Below are 24,137 nucleotides of genomic sequence, written 5' to 3'. Positions count from 1 at the left end.
TGCCATTGTCCGTCGAGACATGGCACCAAGGTTGTTTACTTGGCCCGGTTATATGCTTGCTCTATGACGCAACACTTCTGCATAGGGTCAGGTTTGGATCAACAACCCAGGCCTTCGACTACGATCCTCTACGATACCGCTACTTCGTTTTTCTTACGACTCAACCACCATCTTCAGCCCTTTGCTTCTCTATGGCCTCTCCTAGGGGTGCTCCAGAGAAGATTTTGGCTTTTAACCCAGAGGGTTCAGCGTCGTCACTATCGGGCTGGGTCTTAGCACGCGATGGCGGTTCCCTCTTTCGTTCTCCCCTTTACACTGGCTCTTGCTAGTCTACTGATTGCTGTTAATTTTCTTGTTGCTTGTTTTCTTCTCTTCTCTTCACGTTATAGAGGGCACCATCCGGAAACCCATACCAACACTGGAACTTGGACGGATTAGGTGGAATTGACTTTGTCTCAAGGGACTCGGGAACGGGATATGACGGGCCAGACCGGTGGGAAAAAGCGTTTAGGCACTAGTCAAATGGGTCTTTGTGTATGATCTTAAAGTTTTTGTCTCTAATAGATTCTAGCGTCGCCTCCCGTCAGTCAGGGGGTGATGTTTTAAGTTACACTCAAGGGACCTTTGCTACTTGTGATATCTCAACAGTTTATGAGACTTGTGGATTATTCTTGACATTGTACGAGTTGTGTATATACGATTTCCAAGTTCCTTTGACCTATCGTTTTCTCAACGTCCGTCCCCCAACTACCCCAACGCTCTGAGTGGCCCTCGCTACTGGCTTGACATCGCCACTCTCCCCCATCATCCGACTTATCAGCGCAGCCCTACACTCCTCGGCCTTTTCATCGCGGTACTCGAGCTGTGTTGACGGCGGCTCAACCTCCTTGGGTTCTGCCGAGTTGAAGTCGTCGCCCATCATCTCAGCCGAGTCATGCGCAGATCGGGAGGCGACGCTGCTGGCGTTGGAGGCGTTACTGATAGCACGACCGAGGATCTGGCGCCTGCGAGGCCGCGGGGGAGGGTGCTCGGGGTCATCAGAGGTGTGGGAGAGGTTGGAGGTGAGGTTCGGGGTTGTGGTCTCGATGAGGGATGTTAGTTTCGTGGATAGGGCACGGCGCTCGGCGGCTTTAGCGCGGAGTCGAGCTTGTTCTGCGTCTTGCTGCTGTTCCTTCAGCTGCTGGAGACGCTCTCGGTGTGAGTTGTCGTGAGATTCTGTTGTGTCTTGGTGAGTTGTGGAGTCCTGGTGTGTGGTTGTGAAGGATTTGCTGGTGGGGTCAGAGCGGGTGCGCGGCATGGGTTCTTGTTTCTTTGTCGGGGATGGGGGCTTGTTAAGGTGTTCTGAGGGGACTTCAGCGAGAGGAGTGTCGAAATCATTGTCCTGAGGGAGGCTTGTGGGAGCGGCTTGGTGAGTGCGAGCTGTGGCAAAGTCGGCTGAGGTGGTGGAAGCTGCTTCAGGGGGTGGGTGGGTGATGCTCTTGCGGTGCGGCTTCTCGGGTGAATCATGGTCAAAGGCCGTAGTGTCTACTCCTGCGAATGCGGGAGCTTTGGGTATCGCGGGTTTGGCGTTGAAGGGTTCTGAATGTGTGCGTTGTATAGGTTTGCCTAGTGGTCTAGGTTGTGCCCCAGGGGCCTTCTTCTCCACAGACTCTGGCTTTGGCTTGAGGGTTTCTTCATATCGATTCTTGATCTCGGGGAAGATGAAGTCGTCAATGGGAACCTTGAAGCCGGTGGATATACATTCCCATAGCCAGTCGCCCGACACCACGGGGACGCCCCATCGAAGTGCCATGCGTAGCTTCTCCTTGCGCATAGCAGCGAGAGAACTGCACACCAAGACATCCGTAGTCTTGCGAAAGTCCCCATCAAACTTGGCTCCGAGCTGGACGACGGCACGGGCGACCTGGCTGAGTTCAATGCCAGTGAAGGCGGCACTACATATGACGAGGTTGCTGAAGGCGGGAATAGGAAAGAAAGGAAAAGGTCTGCCGAGGACGTGCTCTGTTGGATCAAAGTAGAGCTTGTTGTGAAGACATTTTTCAATGTAATATTCTGTCACAACATGTAGGTCGTCGTAGGATTCTTGAGGGTGGGTATCTGGTTGAGAGTTTTGAGGGACGATCAGGAAGCGGCCGAGGGGCGGTTGGGGGGTTTTGCCAAGGGCAGCTTCTTGTACTGAAGCACAAATAGAGCCTCCCAGCGTAACTATTGTCTGTTGGAGAACTGATGTCCGCTGTTCGGTGAAGCCGTGGATATAGAAGTAGCACTTGGCGAAAATGCCCTGATTTTCCGGGACAATAGGGGCAAGGGGTTGAACTTCGGCGGGTTGAGGTTGTTGTGGTTGATCCTGGGGCTTTTCTGCCTCTGAATTATTCTCGTGGGCAAACGAGTACTCTCTTGAGGTTGACCGTCCAAGGATATCACCCCAAAGATTGTTACGCTGTGAGCTGAGCTTCATGCTGGCCGTCTTCCTTAACTTCCTAGGTCCTTCATCGGCGGCGATCACGGCTGACCTGGAGCGCTTGCTTGCTGTCCTTTTGAGTTCTCTTGTGACCCAAGCTCCCTTTCCTTGCTGCTCGGGCGGTAGTATAGGATCGAATTTGGTCTCCTCCAAGATCATGCCTCGTGCAATGGACTGGTCCAGCCAGGCGAGGGTGACGGGGTGGATGCCCCATTGTCTGGCCGCCTCATACTTTCTGCCCTCGGGTTTGTTGACGATGAGGTGGCTGCACTTCTTCGTGAGGTCCCCGGTGTATTTGCCGCCGTTCGAGGTGACTTTGAGGGCAATCTCATCCCGCTGCTCGCCAAAGCCCGTGAGACAGATCATCAACGAGTCCCTTCCTGTCTCTCCTTCCTGCGGCTGGACCGAGGGGTCGACACCTCGCTTCTCCAATGGCTTCAGCTGATATTCGGCTTCAAGTTTTCGGTAATCGATCTCGTCATCGTTCTTCCATAGCTCGCTGAGGGCCTCGATCCAAGCAGCATCCATGGCCTTGATGTCGGGGCGTTCACGGGCAACATGTCGGTATTTGGGCGTGTCATAGTCGCCGACAATGAGGTGGGTAACGTCAGGAGTGAGATCGTACTTGTGGACACCACCTAGCTCGGAGACCTTGCCAGCGATGGTTGTCTAGGAGCGAAAGGATGTTAGGAAATGCGAGCACATGAGTCGGCACGAGGAGTCTTTGGTTTACTAACACGATGCTCAGCGGGGATGCTAGTACAGCAGACGATGATGCCCTTGAGAGGCTCTGCCGGGTCGATCTGCACATCTTCATCGTCAACAGCGTTGGACGAGGCCATGTTGATTCCTCTGCCGGGGGTGGTTGCTGTGGTGTTGCAACCTGGGGGTTGAAGGTTGTGATAATATTTTCCAGACGCGTTGATAACCGCACCGCGTCAAGTGGTCGCCTGCGCCGTGACCGGATGGACGTCATGACCTGGGGCGGGGGTATGTGTTTTTGGGCCTGTGAATCATTTCGCACTGTAAAGAGTATCACTAACTCCCACTGAAGCGGTAAAGTTGGCGTGTTGTAGGGTGAGATCTTACAGTGCGATTAGAGGTCATGATCTAAATATAGAGACAATATTGTTCAAGTTGGCAGATTCATCATGGATCCTGTATCAGAACTCATTGAATGAGGCCATCATGTGAAGACTAAGAGTACAATTGTACAGATAATATAGCACATAAAATAACCTCGAGTTGATCGTGAAGACAAGACAAGCAGAGTAGAACCAAATAGAGTCAGTGAAGCACGTGCGACATGGCCGCTTCCAGGGTCTCGGAATGGAGCTGTCTGCCTGGAGGCACCTGCCTTACACACAGCACCGAAAGACGGGCAGCGAGCACTCAGTGAGCCCCGCTCACTAGAAGAAACCCCACCATCAGCTAAGATCGCAGCCTCGTCGCGAAAGCTCAGAACCCCTCCATCCACTTGCATCTCATTCCCCTCTTCCACCGCCACTCGAGCGCAACGGCGCATCTCTGGGAAGACTCCGCCGTGCCTGACACCTTCCGCTATCGTTCGGTCCACTCGCAGACCCGACCTTGGGCACCTCGATCTCGTCCTAGCCATCGTTCAGTCCTAGCCTCAATCGACATCCCTCCGCCTCGCCGAGCATTGATACATACCTCCGGACCAGGGCGATCCTTGGTGCAACATCTCGACCGCATTAGCAAACGCCGGGTTACTTTGCCCTCAGTATCTCCGCATAGACGAGACAACTATATACAAAACCGGAACCACAGTCGGCTACCTTCAAGATGCCGCCGCCGTCTTCCGCCCAGCAGAAGGTGCTCATCGCCCAGTTTGTATCCTTGACTGGTGCCACAGAGCGTCAGGCTACTCGTGTACGTTTCTCTCCCAGCAACTTATGGACAGTCTATCTCAGGCAGCCTGGGCCTGTCTTGGCGTCAGCCAGCCCCACGATACGAAAGCTCTCCGCGATTTGACTAAATCGGTCCCGGCGCAGCAGTCGGGGGTTGCAGCGGTGACGCTGTTTAGCCTGGAGGTAGTCGAACGATGATCAAGCTTAGTTGGACTAACATAGGCCGTAACAGTTCCTCAAGAATGCAAGCTTCAAGATGAACGAAGCGGTCGATACGTGAGTCTTTATTTCTTTGGTTTGACTATTCTTATCTCGACTATTCGCGTTACATCACCCTTTTGTTTCCTGTCATGATGTTGTTGCGCCAGCCTGATGTGGTCAATTCACCCGGCCATGCATTGCATCTGGAACCGCCGGGTACGGTTTGCCCCTTGTGCCTCGTCATATCGACTAGGCCCACTGCTGCTCGGCTCATTTGTTGGATGCACAGCAGAGTATGACCGACAGTGACGCCGATGGCACTGAAACACTGCTTGCTCTAAAGGGGTAATCTGAACCCTTCGATTCTGTCCTGGGGCTTTGACTTGTCTTTCGAATGCCATTGTCTCTACGGATGATCGGTGGTTGGGTTATGGAAATCTTGTCCGCCTTTGGTGTTGTTGGATTCGACTTCGATTTGACACAACTCCTCCCCTGTCCCGGCTTTGAGACGGGTCTCAACTAGCTCGACACCACGTCTCACCAGAGTCACTCAAACATTCAACATCTTCGGGAGCCCGGGACAGTCCAAATATGAACTGGGAGGGTGTTAAGAGGCGTATCGCAACCCGCGTTATTCCCACCTTGTCCCTATCCAAAAAGTCCAGCAAAGTTGGTCTTGGGACGTCTTACAAGGGATCACCCGCAGAGACGTCCAACAAGTCGAAAGCGCGGTACATCACCTCAACCGAGTGCGCAGCAATCTTGTCATGGCCAAGTCGGCTGCATCCGAATCCTATGCCACCGCATTACACAATTCATTGCTAGTAATTTATTAAAGTATTTCTTGTCACTGACACAAACTGAATAGGTACTTCTCTTCGGACGGAAATGGCAAGGGACCATCACCAGTCGAGGCCAAGTTGGAATCCTTATTCGACCAACTGCAGGGTCAGTATCGTACGGACGCTTGCTCATGACTCTTTGGCTCATAACCTCGTTTAGATAGTAACGATGAGAAGGACAAGTTGGAGCTTGACTCCACTATGGCTTACCTCACTGAGAAGCTCAAGATTAACATCGAGAACGCAGAATTGCTTGTGGTCCTGGAACTTCTCCAGGCACCCTCAGTGGGAATGATTACCAGGAGGGGATATGTTGATGGATGGAAAAACACTGGGTTAGTAACTCATATATGACCGACAAATGGGTTGATACCCTTTCGAAGCTCAATACTGACTAGTCATCTAGAGTTGGAGCATCACACCAGGAGCATGCTGCCCATCTTCGACGACTGATTTCATCCCTCTCCTCCGACCCCGCCTTGTTCAAGAAGGTATATCGGTACGCTTTCGTTGCAGGACGAGAACCCGACCAGAAGGCCCTCGGCCTGGAGAACGCCCTCGTTTACTGGGACATCTTGTTTGCCTCTCCCGGAATGGAGTGGAAGACTGCGAATCACGACTGGCTGGACCTGTGGAAGTCCTTCCTCAATGCAAAGTGGACCCGGTCTGTCAACAAGGATATGTGGAATATGACGCTCGAGTTTGCCGTCAAGTCTCTGTCAGACGAGTCACTATCTTTCTGGAACGAGGACGGTGCGTGGCCAAGTGTCATTGATGACTTTGTCGAATGGTGCCGCGAGAAGGGTATCGGTAAGGCCGACGGCATGGATGTTGACGACAATTGAAGAGATCGTCAGACTCGTGACGACGACGGCGACACCAGGATGGAGTGGAGTACATAACGACGTGAACGAGGCATCGGCCTATTCACCACATAGCATTTTCACAGACAACATATCGTGTAAGGGCCAACCAGGAGCATGGGCAGCGGGCTGCGTTTCTAGACAGGGCGGCGTTAGCCAAGGGCACTCAGGCCACTGGTGTGGCTGCAATTGATGACTTTATGATAGATAGGTAGCGACACAAACAGATCGAGGTTATCGTTGTCTTAGTTGCGAACTGAGCCCGGTCATGGACGGCTCAGGAGCGTCAGCATGGCTAGGTTCGAGGGGGTCGGTAGTGAAATGCAATGCAGAGATTCTGGGCTCTATAGTAGTTCATACAACCGTGACTGCCATCCCCGAGGCAGCGTGTTTTTAAATGTACACGGCATCCTCATGCCTGGACTCTTGACTCTGGACATACCCAGGTCCTTGATCCTCATGCTCTTGAGTATCCTACAGCATAACCTTCCTCCTCCTCTTCGTCAGCCGCAAATTGGTCGTCGTAAGGTAATTATCGTTTCAATTCCCATCCGTCCGCTCTATGCCTCGCTGCCTGTCGTCTTCCACTTGGGCGGTCCGAATCTCGCCAGCGTCTCCAGCTTGCCGTCGCCGAGCTTGACGTGGGCGGCGCGGATCATACGGGGCTCGAGGCGGAGGGTGTTGCGGACGTCCTGGTGCACCTTGGAGGCGGCGTCGTATCGCATGACGAAGTAGTGGCCGTGGGTGTGCTTCATCTGATGCACCGAGATGGGCTTGGGGAGAGAGAAGACGCCCCAGTTGGCGAGGCCGCGCACGACGCCGCCATTCTTGAGGACGAGGGAGCCGACAGTCTGGGCGATTCTATGGGCGGAGATGTTAGTCAATGGACGAGGGCGATCGATGGTTCGAAGGGTTCGGTTGAGGCGTACTCTTTCACCTCGGAGAGGTTGCCCGGTCGGACCTATTTGGAGTCAGCTTGCGTAGTTTGCAGGAGATTGAGGTAGGGACGTACAATTGCAATGAGTTCGTAGAGCATCTTGGCGATGACATCTACGGGAAGAATGGGAATGTCACAGAGCAATTCGAGGTGATACTATCGCCGAGCTTGAATGGATTTCTGGGTCTCGAATTTTGATGCCGAGGATCAGCCGTGGTGAAGGGTGGGCTAGAACTCGGTGAAGCTTCATGACAAGTGGGGCAGACCCCTCCTCTGATGCTCACGATCAAGACATTGGATGAAAAGATCGCATATGTTCAATTACATTCAATTGACGTCTGTTCATGATCATATTGATACATCCTCATGTCTATAGTACAATAGTATGTTGGGTTACACTCGAGGCACGCCTCGAAATACACGGTTCCTCAGAACCTAGATCCGTTCCTTGGACAAGGCCTGCCATATGTTCCAAGGCAGCTTCCACCCCGCCGTCTTGACCGCAAACGGATCGAAATCAGCTTGTTCTAGCCTTTCCAGATACTGAGCTGCTGGTATAGCCTCCAGAAGCACGCCAAAGCCCTGGCGTATCTCCTTTATTGTGTCACTCTCCTCCTCGTAAAAGTGTTCACCCTCTCCGTGATGCTCAAACTCATGGCCTGGGTCCTCGCCAGCCTTTAACCTCTTGAGCATCTCGCGCGCTGTGATCAGATGATCATTGGCCCTCGTAGCAACCTGGAAGACTGCGTCTTGAAGGCCGGGCGCATTGGGACCTTGTCGAAAGACTTCCTCCTCCTTGACCCCCGCCTGAGCCATTGCATCCAGCGGAAGAAGTAGGGCCGGTTCGCGTGAGGGGGGAGCTTGTCCGGATGGTGTATTCACCGGAGGGGGTGGTGCTGCCAGGACGGGAATTCCACGCAGAACGGCCACGACGCCGCATGCCTTTCCAATATGGCTCGCAAGGTGGTCGACATTCATCGAGCGCAATGGAAGAGACGCTAATGTCGCATACATCAAGGTCGAGTATGTATTCTCGGCGTACTCCTCCAAGCTTGCCAAACTCCCAAACGGCCGATTGGACATGTGCTTCTCTCTCGTCCTCACCAGCCGCGATACCCAGAACTTGATGGACTTTTTGGTTGCGGTCCCGGCGCGCGCCTCCAAGTCTTGGAGACTCTTGTGCAGCAGGATGCAGATGGGTTCGCGGGGAGGATGGCCGGCGAAAGTGTTGTCGATGGACTCCTGCCAGAACTTCATGCGCAGGGTCCCGATCGTGGGGTTAGAGACGAGCTCGGGGAGGCGGACAAGCTCGAGGTTGAGGGTTCGGAGGGCGGCGTATGTGTCTTGGACGGGGGAGGGGACGAAGCGGCGGATGAGATGGGCGTCATAGTCGCTATTTCTAAAGAACGTTAGCTTCAATTGGGCATGGGGAAAAGGCTGGGCATACTGTAGCTGTGTATAGCAGTACCGTCTTGCGGATTCAACGTCGGCATCGGTAGTGTAGGTTCGGCGACTCGTCCGGGCATGGGCGAAGCCTCGAAGGCCCTGGCCCAGAAGCCGTGGACGATACATGCAGCCTAGCTTAACCCAAGGTTGCGCAGCACGAATTGATCTCCAGCAGCGAGTTTCACCTCGAAAGCGGCAGTGCTGGTCGTGATATGATGGACATGACGGTCTTGCGACTTAGACACGGCCACCCATGAACGTCGGATTTCCAATCCTCAGGAAATTTTTCATGACGTCGGAGTTACCAGCCACAGTTCTCAGCCACATCAATTAACGTTGGTCGCTCAGCAGTCGCGCGGTCATGTGACCTCTTGACACCAAGGCGCGCTTGCGATGGCTGATCGCGTCTCCATGCGCGACGTCGAGACGATCATCTGGGTTAAAGCTTGGGTTCGACATTTCGGTCAGACTTTGAATGGGATTTGTATATCCGCTCAATTTGGGTGAATTTCGGCAAATATGAGCTTCAACGATTCTCAAGAGCCTCCCGCAAAGAAGCGCAGATTCTTTGTGGACCCTTCAGAGGCGTCTTCTGATCCAGCATTACCAAGCAACCTCGACTCGTCCCCGCTACAGCCACGGAAACGCTTTTTCAAGGACGAAGATGATGATGTGAAGTTAGAACAAGATGATAGGAACGTCCTTGTCGAACGATCCGCAAATGGAACATCACAGCAATCACAACCTCCACCTCCATCCGACCTACAACAAGAGTCGTCCTCCGTCTCCTTCGATCAGGAGACCTTTGAGGCCTTCATTGGCGACAAAGTCAGCTCCGATGTTCTCTCCGCTATCAGGGACCATTGCGGAAACAACCTCGAACGAGCCGTCAACATGTACTTTGACGGGACGTACAAGAAGTTTACCAAGAAGCCAACATTGCCGACCCCGTCGAAACCTACCGCCACCAGCTCGAGTCGCTCCCCAAGCGCTATCACAGAACGCCCAAAAGCTACGATCTCACAAAAGCGAATGCCGAATTTTCGATACATAGGAGCGTTTGGCGCTGAAGGATGGGCCACTCGAAGCGGAACCAACCTCCTTAAGCACGGCGATATTGTCAAGATCGAGCGACACAAGCCCCTACCGCCACAGCCGGCAAAGGTCAAGGGGAAATTTGGTTCTGTTACACCCTCAAGAGCCAATAATTTTGCTTCACGGCGGGTTGATATTGTCGTGCGCTTCACGACCCAGAGCGGGACAGAAATTGGACGACTGTCAAAGGACACGGCCAAGTGGGTGTCGACATTGATCGATCAGAAGGTCTGCAAGTTTGAAGGAACCTGCGTCTACATCCCCGAGAGACTTCGGACTAGTGATACCGTGTTTCTGCAACTACGATGCTTCATACTCAAATCGGCCTTTTTTGATCGCTCCTTTCAGCTGGCTGACGACCGGTCGGCCGTTTTCTTTGAGCAGAACGAGACGACTGATGAGAAGAACCTTCGGCTACGGCAGTTTGCTCTGGTGAAACTATTCGAGGAGATCAATTTGCAGCCGACCGTGACGAATGCTGCTGCGAAGGACGGCCGTAAGGGGCTCCTTCATGCTGCTGAGCAAGACGAGGAGAAGCAGAAAGACCTCAAGAAGACAGCCACCAATGGAAAAGAAGTTCACTCATCAAATTCGTCAGACACAGAAGAAGGGGAGGAGCTAGAACAGGATCAACTCGATGCGCTTTACAAGAAGGCGCAATCTTTCGACTTTAGTACCCCTGAAGCGGAACCGGCAGACACTTTCGCTATGGATCTTCGGCCATACCAAAAGCAAGCGCTGCACTGGATGATGGCCAAGGAGAAGGATGAACAGAGCAACAGAGAGCTGTCGATGCATCCTCTCTGGGAGGAATACACTTGGCCTCTCAAGGATGTCGACGACAAGGACCTACCACCAGTCGAGGGACAGCCCAACTTTTATGTCAATCCGTACTCTGGTGATCTCTCCCTCGACTTCCCGGTTCAAGAGCAGCATTGCCTTGGTGGTATTCTCGCCGACGAGATGGGACTTGGAAAGACGATTCAGATGTTGAGCTTGGTTCATACACATCGATCAGAGGTTGCTCATCAGGCTCGCCAATCCGCTGGTGGCATCTCTAATGTGAATCAACTTACAAGACTGGGCATGAATTCCGAGTCTGTTCTTCCAGCGCCCTGCACAACGCTTGTCGTTGCGCCCATGTCACTGCTATCGCAGTGGCAGAGTGAGGCAGAGAAGGCCTCCAAGGAGGGGACGATGAAGATTGAACTATACTACGGCAACGAAAAAAGCAACAATCTTCAAGCACTCTGCTGTGCATCCAATGCAGCCAGTGCGCCAGACATAGTTATCACTAGTTACGGCGTGGTATTGTCTGAGTTTAGCAGCATCGCTGCAAAGAATGGCGACAAGTCATTCCACAACGGCCTTTTCTCACTCAAGTTTTTCCGAGTAATTCTTGACGAAGCTCATCACATCAAGAACAGATCATCCAAGACAGCCAAGGCCTGCTACGAGATCTCAGCTGACCACCGCTGGGCTTTGACTGGAACACCCATTGTCAACAAGTTGGAAGACTTGTTTAGCTTGGTCAGATTCCTAGGCGTTGAGCCTTGGAACAACTTCTCATTCTGGCGGACGTTTATCACAGTGCCCTTTGAAACTGGAGAGTTCGTTCGGGCTTTGGATGTGGTGCAAACAGTGTTGGAGCCTCTTGTGCTTCGGCGCACAAAAGACATGAAGACACCCGACGGCAAGCCTCTTGTGCTTCTACCACCCAAGCAGATTGAGATTGTCAACGTGGAACTGTCGGAGACGGAGCGAGGCGTTTATGACTACATCTTTAACAAGGCGAAGCGGACGTTCTCGCAAAACGTTGAGGCTGGCACCGTCATGAAGGCATTCACCACCATCTTTGCACAGATTCTGCGTCTTCGCCAATCCTGCTGCCATCCTATTCTTGTCCGCAACCGTGATATCGTGGCGGACGAGGTAGAAGCCGAGGCAGCTTCCGACGCAGTCTCTGGTCTTGCCGACGATATGGATCTCGAGTCACTCATCACCTCGTTCACGGCGGTGACGGATGAAGCGTCGAAAGATAACAACCAGGTCTTTGGCGCCCATGCGTTGGAGCAGATTCGCGACGAGGCGGAAAACGAGTGTCCGCTCTGCTTTGAAGAGCCGATGAATGACCAGACGGTCACTGGATGCTGGCACTCTGCTTGCAAGAAGTGTTTGCTAGACTACATCAAGCATGAAACTGACAGGGCAGTTATGCCTCGATGTTTCAACTGCCGGGAGCCCCTCAACCAGCGGGATCTGTTTGAGGTTGTCCGGCATGACGACGACCCTGACAAGGTCTCGAAGAAACCCAAGATCAGCCTACAGCGTGTGGGTGTCAACGCTTCGTCAGCAAAGGTTGTGGCGCTCATGTCAGAACTACGTGCGCTACGGAGAGAACATCCCAGGATGAAATCTGTGGTGTTTTCACAGTTCACTTCGTTTCTCAGCCTCATCGAGCCAGCCCTGACACGGGCAAATGTCAAATATCTACGACTTGACGGATCGATGGCCCAAAAGGCTCGAGCAGCAGTTCTCACCGAGTTTACTGAAAGGAAAGGCTTCACCGTTCTACTGCTCAGCTTGCGCGCGGGTGGCGTGGGACTCAACTTGACGAGTGCAGGGCGAGTCTTCATGATGGACCCCTGGTGGAGTTTTGCGGTCGAGGCTCAGGCCATCGATCGAGTGCACAGAATGGGACAAGAGTCGGAAGTACAAGTGAAGAGGTTTGTGGTCAAGGAGAGTGTCGAGGAGAGGATGCTCAAGGTTCAAGAGCGGAAGAAGTTCATGTGAGTTGACCAAGCTAGGCGTGACGAATCAACGCTAACATATGACAGTGCGACCTCGCTGGGTATGATGAACGACGAAGAAAAGAAGCTGCAACGCATTGAGGACATCAAGGAGTTGTTGAGTTAAAATCGATGCTTAACAGTTGGGCGGGTATTCCTTTGCATTCTATGGGCGTTGGTGAACTATACGACACACAACTACGGCATAGAGTAAATATAGACAGCGCACTACGAGAAAGCTCGCGCGCAGAAATGAATAATGATGATGGGTTTTCAGGTGAGGCTGCTTCTGCTGCCTACCGTGTTATGTGCTGGGTGAGACAAGTACCGACGTCTGATCAGCGAAGCCACACATGGAAACATCACGACTTTTTATTTATTTCCCAAAATTCCGAAACTCAATCAGGCTGTCTGGTCATTTCATTCATTCAGAGACCGAGGCGATCATTCAGCGAATATTTCTGGTCATGGCAATGTCTCACGGCGGTCATGTTCCTGCATTGCCGCGTCCAGTCGCCTCAGACAAGACATCGCGTGACCATGAGCCTCCATCATTCAGGACAACCCATCGCGAACCTGACGCGTCTCACCTGACCTGGGACTCTCATGGGTCTCAACTCACTGTTTGGGGGCGGCATATGCATGTTATTTAAAAGGGCGGGAACCCGCCTGGCGCCAGCCGTGGTGATGCTCTGCCTTTTGGAGAGTGTAACAAGGACAAAGTACACACACATTCATTGTAGTTGGGCGTCAGTCAGTCAATCAATCTGCCGGCCGCCGAGCTGCATTGCATATATGCAACACACCCTTTTCGCTTTCCTTTCAGGCTGCAACCTTTGTTGATTTCTTCTTCTACTTACCTTCTTTTGCGGGGTCTCTCTGCGTCAGCTTTGCGATCTGGAGTCTCTTCCGCTTGGAGACGCTGTCGAGAGACGGAGCGACGACGACGTTGCTGCTACTCACGACTCGGTGTCTCGGAAAGATCCAGAGATCAAGAAAGAGGTTGACGACGACAAGGTCGACCTCGGACAACAAGAGACTCGGGCTGAGGACAAGTGTCAGACCACTAGAGCGTCTGACGTCGAAGCAGAGGTTGGCTTTGAAGATAGGGTCGACTGTGATAACGAGCAGGATCTAGACGACGGGTACGACAGTGACGACGAGGGACACCTTTGCTCTCTGTTACTATACTTTATCTCAAAGACTGCTCTCCATCACCTGACAGAATCGTCCAAAGCAAACAACATGGACCGCTTCGCCGAGCAATTCTTTGGCCGCCCAGAGCGGGACGGCAACTCACGAGCTCGACCCCCCGAGAATACAAGCTTCATGGAGACATTTGCAAAGAACCTTGCAAAGTCGGCTGCCAGGTCAGCTGCCAAGCGTGCCATGGGCGAGTCCTCTGGTAATCGCACCCGCGACCGTACTCGTGGCGGTGTTGGTGCCGGCGGCGTTGGGGAGATCAACCTCGAGGACTTTCGGGGTCTGGGTAGCTTCGTGCTTGGGATGTTGAACGGAGGTAATGATGATGGGCGGAAGGGTGGGGAGAGGAAGAGGAACAAGAAGAGAAAGAGGGATAGAGACAGGGATAGGGATGGACATAGAAGCAGGGGTTTCGAGGATGAAGGAGACAGATACGCCTCCGACAAGGAGAGACGCAAGAAGAAGCGCCACCGAGTCACCTTTGCAGAGCCCTACTACGAGTTCCAAGGCGAAACATACCCCCCTCCCTACGAACCCGAGCCCCAATACGAGCCAGACCCTCGAGAGCATCGCCGCTCCTCGCACCGCCATCACCGACGCGACTCCCGCGAGCGAGAAGAACGCGAGGAGCGCAGACGTCGACGGCGCCAGCGTCGATACCGTCGTGAGCTAGACCTCAAGACGCTCAAGACGGAGCTCGAGGCCATGTCCAGCACCATCATCTCGCTGAATGCCCGGGGTGCCAAGCACCGCGACTGTGAGTTTTATGATCGCTTCGTTCGCAAGGGGGGTAGGCTTCAGGATGTCATTGGGAGCACTCTGGGACAGATCCGTGGGCTTGAGGAGGGAGGTGATGATGATAGGAAGAGGAGACACAGGGAGAGGTAGCGATAAAGGGGATAACTGTTTATTGTTTAGTTTGGCGAGGCTAGATTTCATGAGACGGCACAAGGGAGGATGATAGAACTGTTTCCATAGTTTGGTGTGTGTTTTTTCCTTCTTCTTTCCGTCACGCAACAGAACTCTTGATATCCAGAATGTTTTCCCTCCTTCTTAATGTTTTTCTTAAAAAATTGGAAGTTTCTTTGTCATGTTGCATTGGCACCGTCGTGCAAGTTGTTTGACCAAACAACTCGGAGCGCTCGCCACCAACCCCCAAACTATCTAAAGAATGAAAACTCGTTGAGTCTTTTTTTGTAAAAGAGCAACTTTCATTGTTTGTGGGTTGCAGAATAAAGGAATTGGAAGCTTTATGTGCACAACGGGACGGCTGCTAGCCGAAGACGAGCATCAAGGCTTTGTAGCGTCGGTGTCGAAACCCGTCTCTTTGTGCATAGAGATGATATATAGTAAACCATGGATTCTGTTTCCGATGTGATGAATCACTTATCAGTGACATGTCGAGATCCTCACTTTTGTGATGGCGCCCATCAGTCTTTGGTATGGCTATGGAGCAGACGACCAAGAGCATCGACACCCTGAAAGTCCCAGAGAACTCCCCAGCATGGCACCAGTCAAGAATTCACCCACTGGTTCGATCGCATTATTGAAGGGCACATCAAGGGCCCAGCCCATTGTCAAAAACAATGCCGTCTTCTCCAGTGCAACGTCCGCTCTGCACCGTCGAAACGCTAGCTCTGGGACTGTCGGAATAGCAGTTGGGCTGACGCTGCTGGCCATCATCATCATTAGTGGTCTATTCTATTGCGCTTGGGAGAACACCAAGGCGGAAAAGCGAAGGAAAATGAAGGAGAAGAAGAAGAGGAAACATGAACATGGTCATCATCGACATGAAACACACATTCGTGGGGGGCATCGTCGACACAGCAAGAAGCGTCACCATGTTCATAACCATGGCGAACATCACGACTATTTCGCCAACCTTTATATCCCAGAGCAACATCACGAGAAGCGCCACCACAAATACAAAGACCATCACCATCGACACAGGCATTATCGTCATAAACATGCGCACGACCGTCACGAACGAAAGCTATGGAAGAGGCATCATCGCTGTCGTCACAAACACAACGACCCTCCAAGTCCCATCATCATCGATGATTGGGCTCCTCAACGACCTGAACCAATGCTTCAGTCTCCGATCGCCTTTGTGCCAAAGTACGATGGTGTACTGATGAACGAGATGGATGCTCCTCAGATCGGTCGGGATTTTCAGGTGGGAGATTGCTTTCCTCAGTGTGGCAAGGGTGTAGATGGAATCGTCTGCCCCCGTCACGGCGTTGTTCGGGATGATAGGAAGTAACAGAAGGGATTGCAGCCGGGGCTTGGGAAAGAATAAACAGGCGCGCCAATGTACTATTAAAGGAGTATGATAAACTAGGGGAAATAGAAGTCACCAAGGAAGAACAAACTCGAGACCAACCATATCGAAATCAAGACCAAGCTCATGTCGCATGCAGCCAGCTTACAAGTTTACCGACAAGGAACCATATGCATCATAAATACAGTGGAAGAATCATACACAGAAGTGAAGGGTCTGAGAGCATGTCAGTCAACTATGCATCTAATGATGGGAGACAACTTGCCAATGTCGTCTCATCCTATTTATCTGCCGGCTTGTCTGCCGGAGGAGTCTCCTCGGTCGCAGACTTGGGTGAAGGTGGTGCGCTTCTGTCAGAACCCCTAGACCCTCTGCTACTGACGGATTTGTGTCTGTGATGGTGATGACGGTGCTTCTTCTTCTTGAAGGTGAAGCGGATAGAACCGCAATACATCCACAGGAAGACGATGACAACAGCGAGGAAGGCGGCGAGCACGAAGCCGACAATGAGGCCAATCTTGATATTGTTGTTCCGAGAGGGGTTACTAGAGAACTGCCTCTTGACAAGGGCATCTCGAGACTGGTCAATGCTGCGCAAACCCCTCTGGAATAGCCTCAGAGTCGGGTCGAGCAGGCCATGGCTCTGGGCATCAACGGGTGTCCCAGGGCGCTGGTGCACCGCAGAGACTTGCAGATGGCGCCGGATATACATCCAATCGCAGGCCAAAAGTGGCACGATGAGGATATTAAAAGGAAGAGACGGTTAAGACATGAAGGGGAGGGAGAGGGCGTGGGACGACCCCAGACGGTTGGGACATGACATGGTGAAGAAGTGGTCGGGTCGTCCACTTGGGCAAGGCCCGGACAAGAGTGCATATTTAAGCGGGCGACGGGATAATGTGTATGGCGTGCGTGGTTTTCAACGTGTGCCTCGAGAGAGTCGAGTGCATATGCCGCTGCAGAGAGGGCGCCTCTTGCCGTGGTATCGCATGCGGGCTGAGCGTATCAGACGCAGTAAGACGAGATGCCTAGTTCCAATCAGCCGAACTGAGGCGAATGGTGATGGTTACCTGCGGGGTGAAGTTGGTTGGCTGCCGTGGAATGGGGGGAGACAGGATGAGGAGACGAGAGAAGAGATGATAGATATCATGAGATGGGCATGAGAGGTGAAGTATTCAAGTTGGGTATGGATAGAGATGCAATTAATTATGCAGGCGTTAGACATAAAACATGCAAGCCAGAAGCAAGCTATTAAAAGATTCAGGCCCAAGTAAAACAATCCATGGATGCGCTGTTGGTCTTGTCTTGTCTGCGGGGGAGGAGGCAATAAACTGTCCATCCAGGTGGCTTGCTTGGACAACGCATCAAATGAAGCATCCATCAAGACACTGTTGGAGCCAGTCGTACGACACCACGATGCAGATGATATTCAGCTCAAGAGGCGACGGATTGAGAGAAAAGAGATGATGGGGCAGCCATGGATCCATAGAAATACACTGATTGATAACTAAACCCTTCAGCACGGTCACGGGTCTCGGGCCTCGAACCTGCATGGCAAGAGCCCTGGAACGGTCCTGGCGTCTTCCTTCCCTCCCCTTCACCTTGACCTTGATCTTTCCTTGCTTTTTTTTTTTCTTCCCGTGAGGCTCAACCAAACCCAACTTCAACTTCCCATCGCCACTCACTACCGACCCCTGCAGAATAGACGCCCTCTCCACCATCGAACCGCCTCACTTATAGGACCATGACTCGGCGAACCGGATCATCCTCAGCGCTTGACTAGCCGTCAATAACGCCCGGGGACACCTATCGGGTCATGCCCCGGACAGCTAAAGGAACAAGACCCCGGGCATCAGCACGACACGAACGGAACGGACCCGCTCCTAGCACACGCCGGGCGACCCGTGAGATGAGGCACGACTCGATTGAGCACCAGAGAGTGTAATGCCCGCCTGTTCGTGGTATGCAACTCGCAGCATGCCAACCAACGTCTGCAAACAAAACCCCAGCAACCACGAGTTTGACACGGCCACGACTGCTCAGAATCGTCAGACCAGAGAGTCATTCCCCCACCTGATCCCTTGGTAGCATCGGATTGGGGGGGCAGACGTGCGTCTCGTCTCGGATGATGGGCTCCCACGAGTCAAAGCGCAAATACTGAGATTGCCGAGAATTGACAGACCCCTTGGGAGACCAGCAAGGGGTCGTTAAATAGCCCTTAAAGATGCACAGTCTCCCCTTGTTCGTCCCGTCCGAGACCCTTTGACCTATCGACTACACGTACTTGCGCAATGAGCTACCACTAACCCCCACGTGTCACCCCCAGCCTCGAACCATCAGATCTAAGCCTGTGTCTTCTTATAGCTCCCACTTTCTGTCAGCAAGCAGCTCACTTCTCAGCTAAGCACACCAATTCAATGAATACCAACAGCAACGTCAAGCTGCTGGCCGTCCTGGCCGACCCCGATGATGCCGAGCAGAGCGAGTATCGCTTCCTCGTCGATGACGCCCACGTCCGATATGTGACGCTTGATGGGGGTCTCATATCTGGCGTGGATCGCACATATGCCCCCGTCCTCCTCTCGCAACTGCCACCTTTTCCGCCCGGCGATTGGAACGAGGGCCGCGTAGGAAAGGACGAGCGCACAGGGGAGCCGTGCTTCTGTGAGACGAGGCGGAGCAGCCTCCCTGGCATCGGCGACGTCTGGCACAAGACCATGATCGATCACCTGGAGCTCCACCAGCTTGACCGCGTGCGTCAGACCCTCTACCGCGTCACCCACCCATCATTTGATCGCCCGGTGTTGGCCAAGTTTGCCCAATTCCCCTGGGAGATCCCCTACTTTGCTGCCGAGACCACCTCATACGAGTGGATCCACGGCCGGGGCATCGGCCCCGCGTTTCTCGGACACATCCACGAGAACGGCCGAGTCATCGGCTTTTTGATTGAAGAGGTCCCGGACGCCCGGACCGCAGAACCCGACGACCTGGCTGCGTGCCAGCGCAGCCTACAAAAGCTGCACGATCTGGGTATACTCCACGGAGACATTAACAAGCACAACTTTCTGATCCGAGGCGGCGACGGCGAAGCCGTTCTGATCGATTTTGAGACAGCACACAAGTGTACGGACCAGGAACTACTAGACGCAGAGTACAAGCATCTGCAGGATAGCTTAGCGGACACGTCAGGGCGAGGAGGTGCGGGTATGGCGAGCGACTCAAGTTCAGACTGAACGAAGCAAAGAGAGGAGAGAGGATCACAGTACTTGGGTACAGCGCCAATTTGGCTTGAGCGTACCTATTGCTTTATGCATTGATTCTTTGCAAAGCATGATGGACGCACAAACATGAGTGATCCGTTGCCAAGCGGGTACACCTTGTCATTCATTACTAAGGGACAAGGAGTGATTGGCTCACTGCTTGCAGGACTCATGTAAGTTTCATCCATGATCAGGAAATATGTTTTTCAACAGCTAACCACATATCACAGTCATTGGACTTTTGATAACAGAATAGACGAGACTTTTCAGATTTTTTTAACCAGAATGCTACATTGTGCTCGCCAAGTCGAGGAATCTCCAAGACATCCATTGTTACCCATCCGCCTAACGCCGAAAGCGCCATGGAAAATGCTATCCGCACACAATTCTATCGCACTCAAATGATCTGCTGGACGTACTGGGGTCCGAAACCAGCCTCGCCAAACTTGGAGCCGGGAAGGGAAGCGATAGGCTTCTCCTGGAGCTTGCCGTTGTTGCCACGCTTGAGGGCAACAAGGCCGGAGGGACCGTCCTGGTTACCGGCAAAGACGTGCTGGGCGGTGGCACTGAAGCTGATCATGCGAGGCAGGAGGCCGCCCGTAGAGACACTGTCGGCAAATGTAAGGGTGCCGCACTTGGCGATGGTGAAGTGGGCGATGGAGTCGGTATCGTAGCCAGAGAGGCGGTTGGAGATGTAGAGGTCCTTGTTGTTGGGTGCCAGAATGACCTCGCCGACGGCAGCCTTCTTGGGGTCCTTGGGGGGCTCGTCCTTGCCGTAGGTGGAGATAGTCTGGCTCTCGGTGAAGGCGAGGGTGTTCTCCTCGTAGGTAACCTTGTAGACGATGGCAGTGTTGGACAGCTCACAACCAACGATGTAGTGAGTGGCCTTTTCAGCGCCGCGAGGGTAGAAGACGCCATGGCGGGGACCACAGCCAGCAGTGACCTTGTTGTTAGAGGCGACCTTCCAGGCGTCGTCCTTGGAGTCAATGATGACAACAGAGTCGGTGCCCAGGTCGTTGACAGCAAAGTAACGGCCAGAGGGGTCCAGGTTAGACTGATGTGGGTGGGAAGCAGCCTGTCGCTCCGTGTTGGGGCCAAGCTCTCCGGGAGACTTGATGGTCTTGACGAACTTGAGGCCGCCCTTTTCCGTGTTCCAGACGTCAATGGTACCGTTGCCGTAGGCGGCGCCAACAAGACGCGTCTTGGCCTTGTTGAACTCGAGGTGGACGACGCCGTTGCTACCCTCCTGGCTCTCAGTCTTCTTAGTGAGCTTGTTGCCCTTGAGGTCGACCTCAAAGAGGCGGAGGTTGTCCGAGTTCTCGTCGACGGCGTACAAGAGGTTGGGGGAGGAAAAGGCCATCCACGAGTTTCCGCCCTCAATCTCCTGCTCGAGGGTGAGCTCGAACTTGCCGGAGTTGGAGTAGAAGTCGGCGATGTAGATGTGGCCCGAGTTGCCAAGGAGGATGCGCGCCGAGAGCTTCTCGGCGGCGGCGTAGGCTCCGCGGGGGGTGTGGGGGAGGGCCGAGACGGAGGAGGTGAGAGCGGCCGTGAGGCCGAAGATGGAGAACTTCATGACGGAGGATGATTGGTGTCGATGTGGTGATGGTAGATTTTCAGTTGCAATTGATCAACCAGAAAGCAAAAAGAAAAGTCGCTGAATCGGGTATCAAAGCTAGAAATGCAGAGTCGAATGACAAGAAGGAGGATCCAGTCCTTCGGGTTCTTGTAGGATGCTGACGAGAGATTTTTTTTCTAAAAGTGGGAAATGAAAAGGGAAAGGCTGACGGATCTGTTTCTGTTTTTGTCAGAAGGCTGTGAAGGATGATGAGAAAAGAAAGGAGTAAGGGGGAGAAAAAGCTAAAACGGTGATGATCAACGAAGGGTGGTGGGAAATATATAAGCCTCAGCCCTTGGAAAAAGCTTAGACAGTGAGCAGCGCAGCCTGATCCATGCGGCGGGGAGTGAACATGCAGGGCTTGTAAGCCTTTGAATCACGGCAGGTGAACAATGAGTGACTATTGGATACGAAACACTGCGTCTCCTTGTCATGGGCGGCTGCTGCTCAAAGTCTCATTGACTGGGTATGTCTTGTTCACATATGAGGCGGAGGCGCAAGCAGGGGTGGTTGGGCTTAGGGGGGCACAGACAGGAACGGATGGATAGGAATAGATTCTTTCAGGGGCTGTGTAACTAGGCTGGGCGAATAGTGGCAGGCTATGTCTTGCACTTCTACAGCCTGCTCTCACGGATGAGAGGGAAATGGCCAGGTGATTAAATGCCAAGAATCTTCCGTGAGAATTGTGTAAGATGAGTGCATTTTGGTGACAGAGATCTGCAACATTGTGAAATGAAAGTCTCGTAAAGAAACAAAGTTTCTGATCCCCGATGAAACGAAACTCTCACCGAGTAAGTAAGCGGGGATGGCCCAAAGTCCAATCCAATCAATCCCGCTTGCCAAGCCTCAAACGGGTTGTAGCTCTAGTTTCATGGGGAAGCCTCACACCAAGAATAATTGGAGGGCGGCTAAACAAGCCACGAGAGAATTTGAGACGAGCGCCTAAGGACTGATGCAGGGGGTTTTGTGTGTCGCGTTTATAACAGCTGAGCCTTTTTTTTTTTTTTTTTTTTCTACTTGTTTAAGCTTGATTGTTGGGAGCCTGCTTTTTGGTAAGGCTCTTGATCGGATGCATTGGTGGTTCGTGGCATAGCTGAGTATCCTTGTCATTTCAAGGCTTGAAACACCAATCATTTGATGTAAGGGTGTTCATCTCAAACACTAAAAGGAACTACTCTTCCATTTATTGCAAACGAACGAAGGAACCATCTCATCCTCCTTTTTCATTGGCAATATACTTCCCTTTTCTAGTCTTGGCTTTCATCGTGGTTCTCTTCACGTGAGCTTGGTACGTACCACTCCTTGCAGCAACTACCCGAGAGCCCAAGCAACATCCGTCTACAGGGTAAAAAGAAAATAGCTTCACATGGCAAAAAACATACAACAGCGGGGATTCGCTGGTCGTCACCGACCCAACTACTAATCCGCCCCTCACTGGCTTATCTATGGGAGAGCGGACGGGATCCCGAGTTCTCCAGTGGGTATGGTCGTATGTGCTAGAATGTCTGCGAGATTGGACTTAAGTTGAGGGTGTGAGCGGGAATGAACAACCTTCAATGCCCCCTGAAGACTTGATACGCAGTGACCTTTGTCCAACCACGAGAAATGTCCTGTTCTCTTGTGTCAATGTTTAAACGTTGCTCCAATTGGTGTCTGTTGAGATGAGCCTCAAATGATATGCTGTTGGATCATTCTGGTATACCGAACCGCAGCCTAGGCTATGAACACTGCAATGCCACTTTTACCAAAGCCTTCTCAGACATCTGCAAGAGATGGTCTAGAGTCAAAATGCTTTCCGAATACATATTGCCATCTGTACTGTAATGCCATTTGGAGGGCCAAACGTTTACAAGCGTCATATCCCAAAATGGCAATACGAGTCTAGCACAAAAGGAGATGATATCACGATTTGACGAGAAGCAAACACATGCACTCGACATATACCTTCAGTCCTCAGAACAATTGTTCTCGATATTCATAGATCTCCCAAACGGATACAGACTCATAGTTTATAGACAACCCATTGTTGAATAGCTTCAACCAAGGAACACGAATAGAGATGAAAGTTGTATTGTGTTTCCCTCCTCATGACATCTCCATCTCCTTCATCTCGAGATACGACTTTCTCTCAAGTCTTGATGCCTCGTAGATTCTTCATCTCGGAATCCTCAAACCCTCTCGAGATACCCTCAAGATCTACTTCTCTAGACGTCAACAACACCAATAACCGTCATCATGAGTTATCAGGTCCCCTCTGTCGGTTTCCACCCCGCCAACCCAGCCGAGCACACCCACACCGTCATCTTCCTCCACGGCGAGGACGAGACGGCTCGCCTTTGTGCTCAGCGTTTCGGCAGACTCACCGGTTCGTGTGGTCAGACTTTGAGACAGGAGTTTCCCACCATTCGCTGGGTCTTTCCCACTGCCCCGAGCGCCAACGGGTGGTTCCCTGTCCGGTTTAGAGATGAACCTACTACCGACCAGCATCTTCAGGCCGAGGGCCTTGGAATTGCCGTTATACGTCTTCGATCCGTCATCCACAGAGAGGCCGAGATCCTGGGGCGTAGATACCATCGAATTGTCATCGCGGGCTTCAGCCAGGGTGCAAGCGTTGCAGTCCTAACCCTGCTCAACTTCAAGTTCCCCGAGGATCTCCAAGGCTTCCCTCGCCTCGGCGGTCTCTTTTGCGTTGCTGGACGTCTGCCCTTCGCCGGCCGTGATCTGGAGCAGATCCGAAACCTTCTCGACCTCCCCGGCAAGCCCACCAACAACTTGGTTGTCTCTCACACTCCCATCCTCGTCCAGCACAACCACGACGACCAAGACACCCCCGTCCGACACGGCTGCCAGATCTACGACGGGCTGGACTTTGTTGGCGCCAACCCCATCTGGCGCGAGTACCTCTGTGGTGGACACTGGTTCAACAGACCCGCCGGAGTTGATGACCTTGTCGCCTTCCTCGGAACGGCTCTCGGGATTGGACGCTGGGGACAGAACCGGGGCGACGTGATCTGGTCTGGTCGACTTCCGATGCCCTCGCAGGCCGAGGTTGCTGCCTACTTTGGCAAGACCATTGGTGAAGATGAATGGTGAGGTTGTCATGTGTCGAGGCTTCAGATGAACTGAGCCCGATGGAAAGGATGAAAACGTCGTCGGTTGAGTTGAGATGAAAAAGGCATGATACCCCGGCGGAGGTAATAGCAAAGACGACTTATGACGATGATGAAAATACAGCATAAATGCGATTAATTAATTGGTAAATGCCTAAACGTG

At 52.7% G+C, this 24,137-nt stretch overlaps 11 protein-coding genes across 11 annotated transcripts; 6 read left to right on the top strand and 5 right to left on the bottom strand.

Annotated features, from left to right (window-relative positions):
• Positions 1-718: 718 nt before the first annotated feature.
• On the bottom strand, positions 719-3,303 carry NCS54_00825800 (Hypothetical protein; the record flags this gene model as incomplete). Its single annotated transcript, XM_053153653.1, has 2 exons — positions 719-3,130; positions 3,199-3,303. The coding sequence occupies 2 exons, from the start codon at positions 3,301-3,303 to the stop codon at positions 719-721; spliced, it is 2,517 nt and encodes an 838-aa protein (XP_053009628.1).
• Positions 3,304-4,267: 964 nt separating this feature from the next.
• Positions 4,268-6,220, top strand: NCS54_00825700 (Defective in cullin neddylation protein; the record flags this gene model as incomplete). Its single annotated transcript, XM_053153652.1, has 5 exons — positions 4,268-4,354; positions 4,565-4,608; positions 5,402-5,481; positions 5,536-5,710; positions 5,782-6,220. The coding sequence occupies 5 exons, from the start codon at positions 4,268-4,270 to the stop codon at positions 6,218-6,220; spliced, it is 825 nt and encodes a 274-aa protein (XP_053009627.1).
• A 578-nt stretch (positions 6,221-6,798) lies between these two features.
• Positions 6,799-7,331, bottom strand: NCS54_00825600 (30s ribosomal protein s6; the record flags this gene model as incomplete). The annotated part of the gene is made up of 3 exons (XM_053153651.1): positions 7,251-7,331; positions 7,168-7,199; positions 6,799-7,099 (listed from the first exon to the last, which is right to left on the bottom strand). The coding sequence occupies exons 1-3, from the start codon at positions 7,272-7,274 to the stop codon at positions 6,799-6,801; spliced, it is 357 nt and encodes a 118-aa protein (XP_053009626.1). The 5' UTR covers positions 7,275-7,331.
• Positions 7,332-7,610: 279 nt separating this feature from the next.
• Positions 7,611-8,747, bottom strand: NCS54_00825500 (Hypothetical protein; the record flags this gene model as incomplete). The annotated part of the gene is made up of 2 exons (XM_053153650.1): positions 7,611-8,574; positions 8,623-8,747. The coding sequence occupies 2 exons, from the start codon at positions 8,745-8,747 to the stop codon at positions 7,611-7,613; spliced, it is 1,089 nt and encodes a 362-aa protein (XP_053009625.1).
• A 393-nt stretch (positions 8,748-9,140) lies between these two features.
• Positions 9,141-12,632, top strand: NCS54_00825400 (SNF2 superfamily RAD5 protein; the record flags this gene model as incomplete). The annotated part of the gene is made up of 2 exons (XM_053153649.1): positions 9,141-12,505; positions 12,554-12,632. 2 exons carry the CDS (start codon positions 9,141-9,143, stop codon positions 12,630-12,632), a joined length of 3,444 nt encoding a protein of 1,147 aa, XP_053009624.1.
• A 125-nt stretch (positions 12,633-12,757) lies between these two features.
• NCS54_00825300 (Hypothetical protein) lies at positions 12,758-14,596 on the top strand (the record flags this gene model as incomplete). The annotated part of the gene is made up of 2 exons (XM_053153648.1): positions 12,758-12,820; positions 13,394-14,596. 2 exons carry the CDS (start codon positions 12,758-12,760, stop codon positions 14,594-14,596), a joined length of 1,266 nt encoding a protein of 421 aa, XP_053009623.1.
• Positions 14,597-15,477: 881 nt separating this feature from the next.
• Positions 15,478-15,843, top strand: NCS54_00825200 (Hypothetical protein; the record flags this gene model as incomplete). Its single annotated transcript, XM_053153647.1, has 1 exon — positions 15,478-15,843. The coding sequence occupies one exon, from the start codon at positions 15,478-15,480 to the stop codon at positions 15,841-15,843; it is 366 nt and encodes a 121-aa protein (XP_053009622.1).
• Positions 15,844-16,269: 426 nt separating this feature from the next.
• Positions 16,270-16,701, bottom strand: NCS54_00825100 (Hypothetical protein; the record flags this gene model as incomplete). Its single annotated transcript, XM_053153646.1, has 1 exon — positions 16,270-16,701. One exon carries the CDS (start codon positions 16,699-16,701, stop codon positions 16,270-16,272), a length of 432 nt encoding a protein of 143 aa, XP_053009621.1.
• Positions 16,702-18,406: 1,705 nt separating this feature from the next.
• Positions 18,407-19,222, top strand: NCS54_00825000 (Hypothetical protein; the record flags this gene model as incomplete). Its single annotated transcript, XM_053153645.1, has 1 exon — positions 18,407-19,222. The coding sequence occupies one exon, from the start codon at positions 18,407-18,409 to the stop codon at positions 19,220-19,222; it is 816 nt and encodes a 271-aa protein (XP_053009620.1).
• Positions 19,223-19,646: 424 nt separating this feature from the next.
• NCS54_00824900 (Hypothetical protein) lies at positions 19,647-20,822 on the bottom strand (the record flags this gene model as incomplete). The annotated part of the gene is made up of 1 exon (XM_053153644.1): positions 19,647-20,822. One exon carries the CDS (start codon positions 20,820-20,822, stop codon positions 19,647-19,649), a length of 1,176 nt encoding a protein of 391 aa, XP_053009619.1.
• Positions 20,823-23,099: 2,277 nt separating this feature from the next.
• Positions 23,100-23,957, top strand: NCS54_00824800 (Abhydrolase-2 domain-containing protein; the record flags this gene model as incomplete). Its single annotated transcript, XM_053153643.1, has 1 exon — positions 23,100-23,957. One exon carries the CDS (start codon positions 23,100-23,102, stop codon positions 23,955-23,957), a length of 858 nt encoding a protein of 285 aa, XP_053009618.1.
• Positions 23,958-24,137: the final 180 nt, after the last annotated feature.

This window comes from Fusarium falciforme, chromosome 6 (genome assembly GCF_026873545.1).
Source record: "Fusarium falciforme chromosome 6, complete sequence".
NCBI lineage: Eukaryota > Fungi > Ascomycota > Sordariomycetes > Hypocreales > Nectriaceae > Fusarium > Fusarium falciforme.
This window is presented reverse-complemented; position numbering and strand designations above follow the sequence as displayed.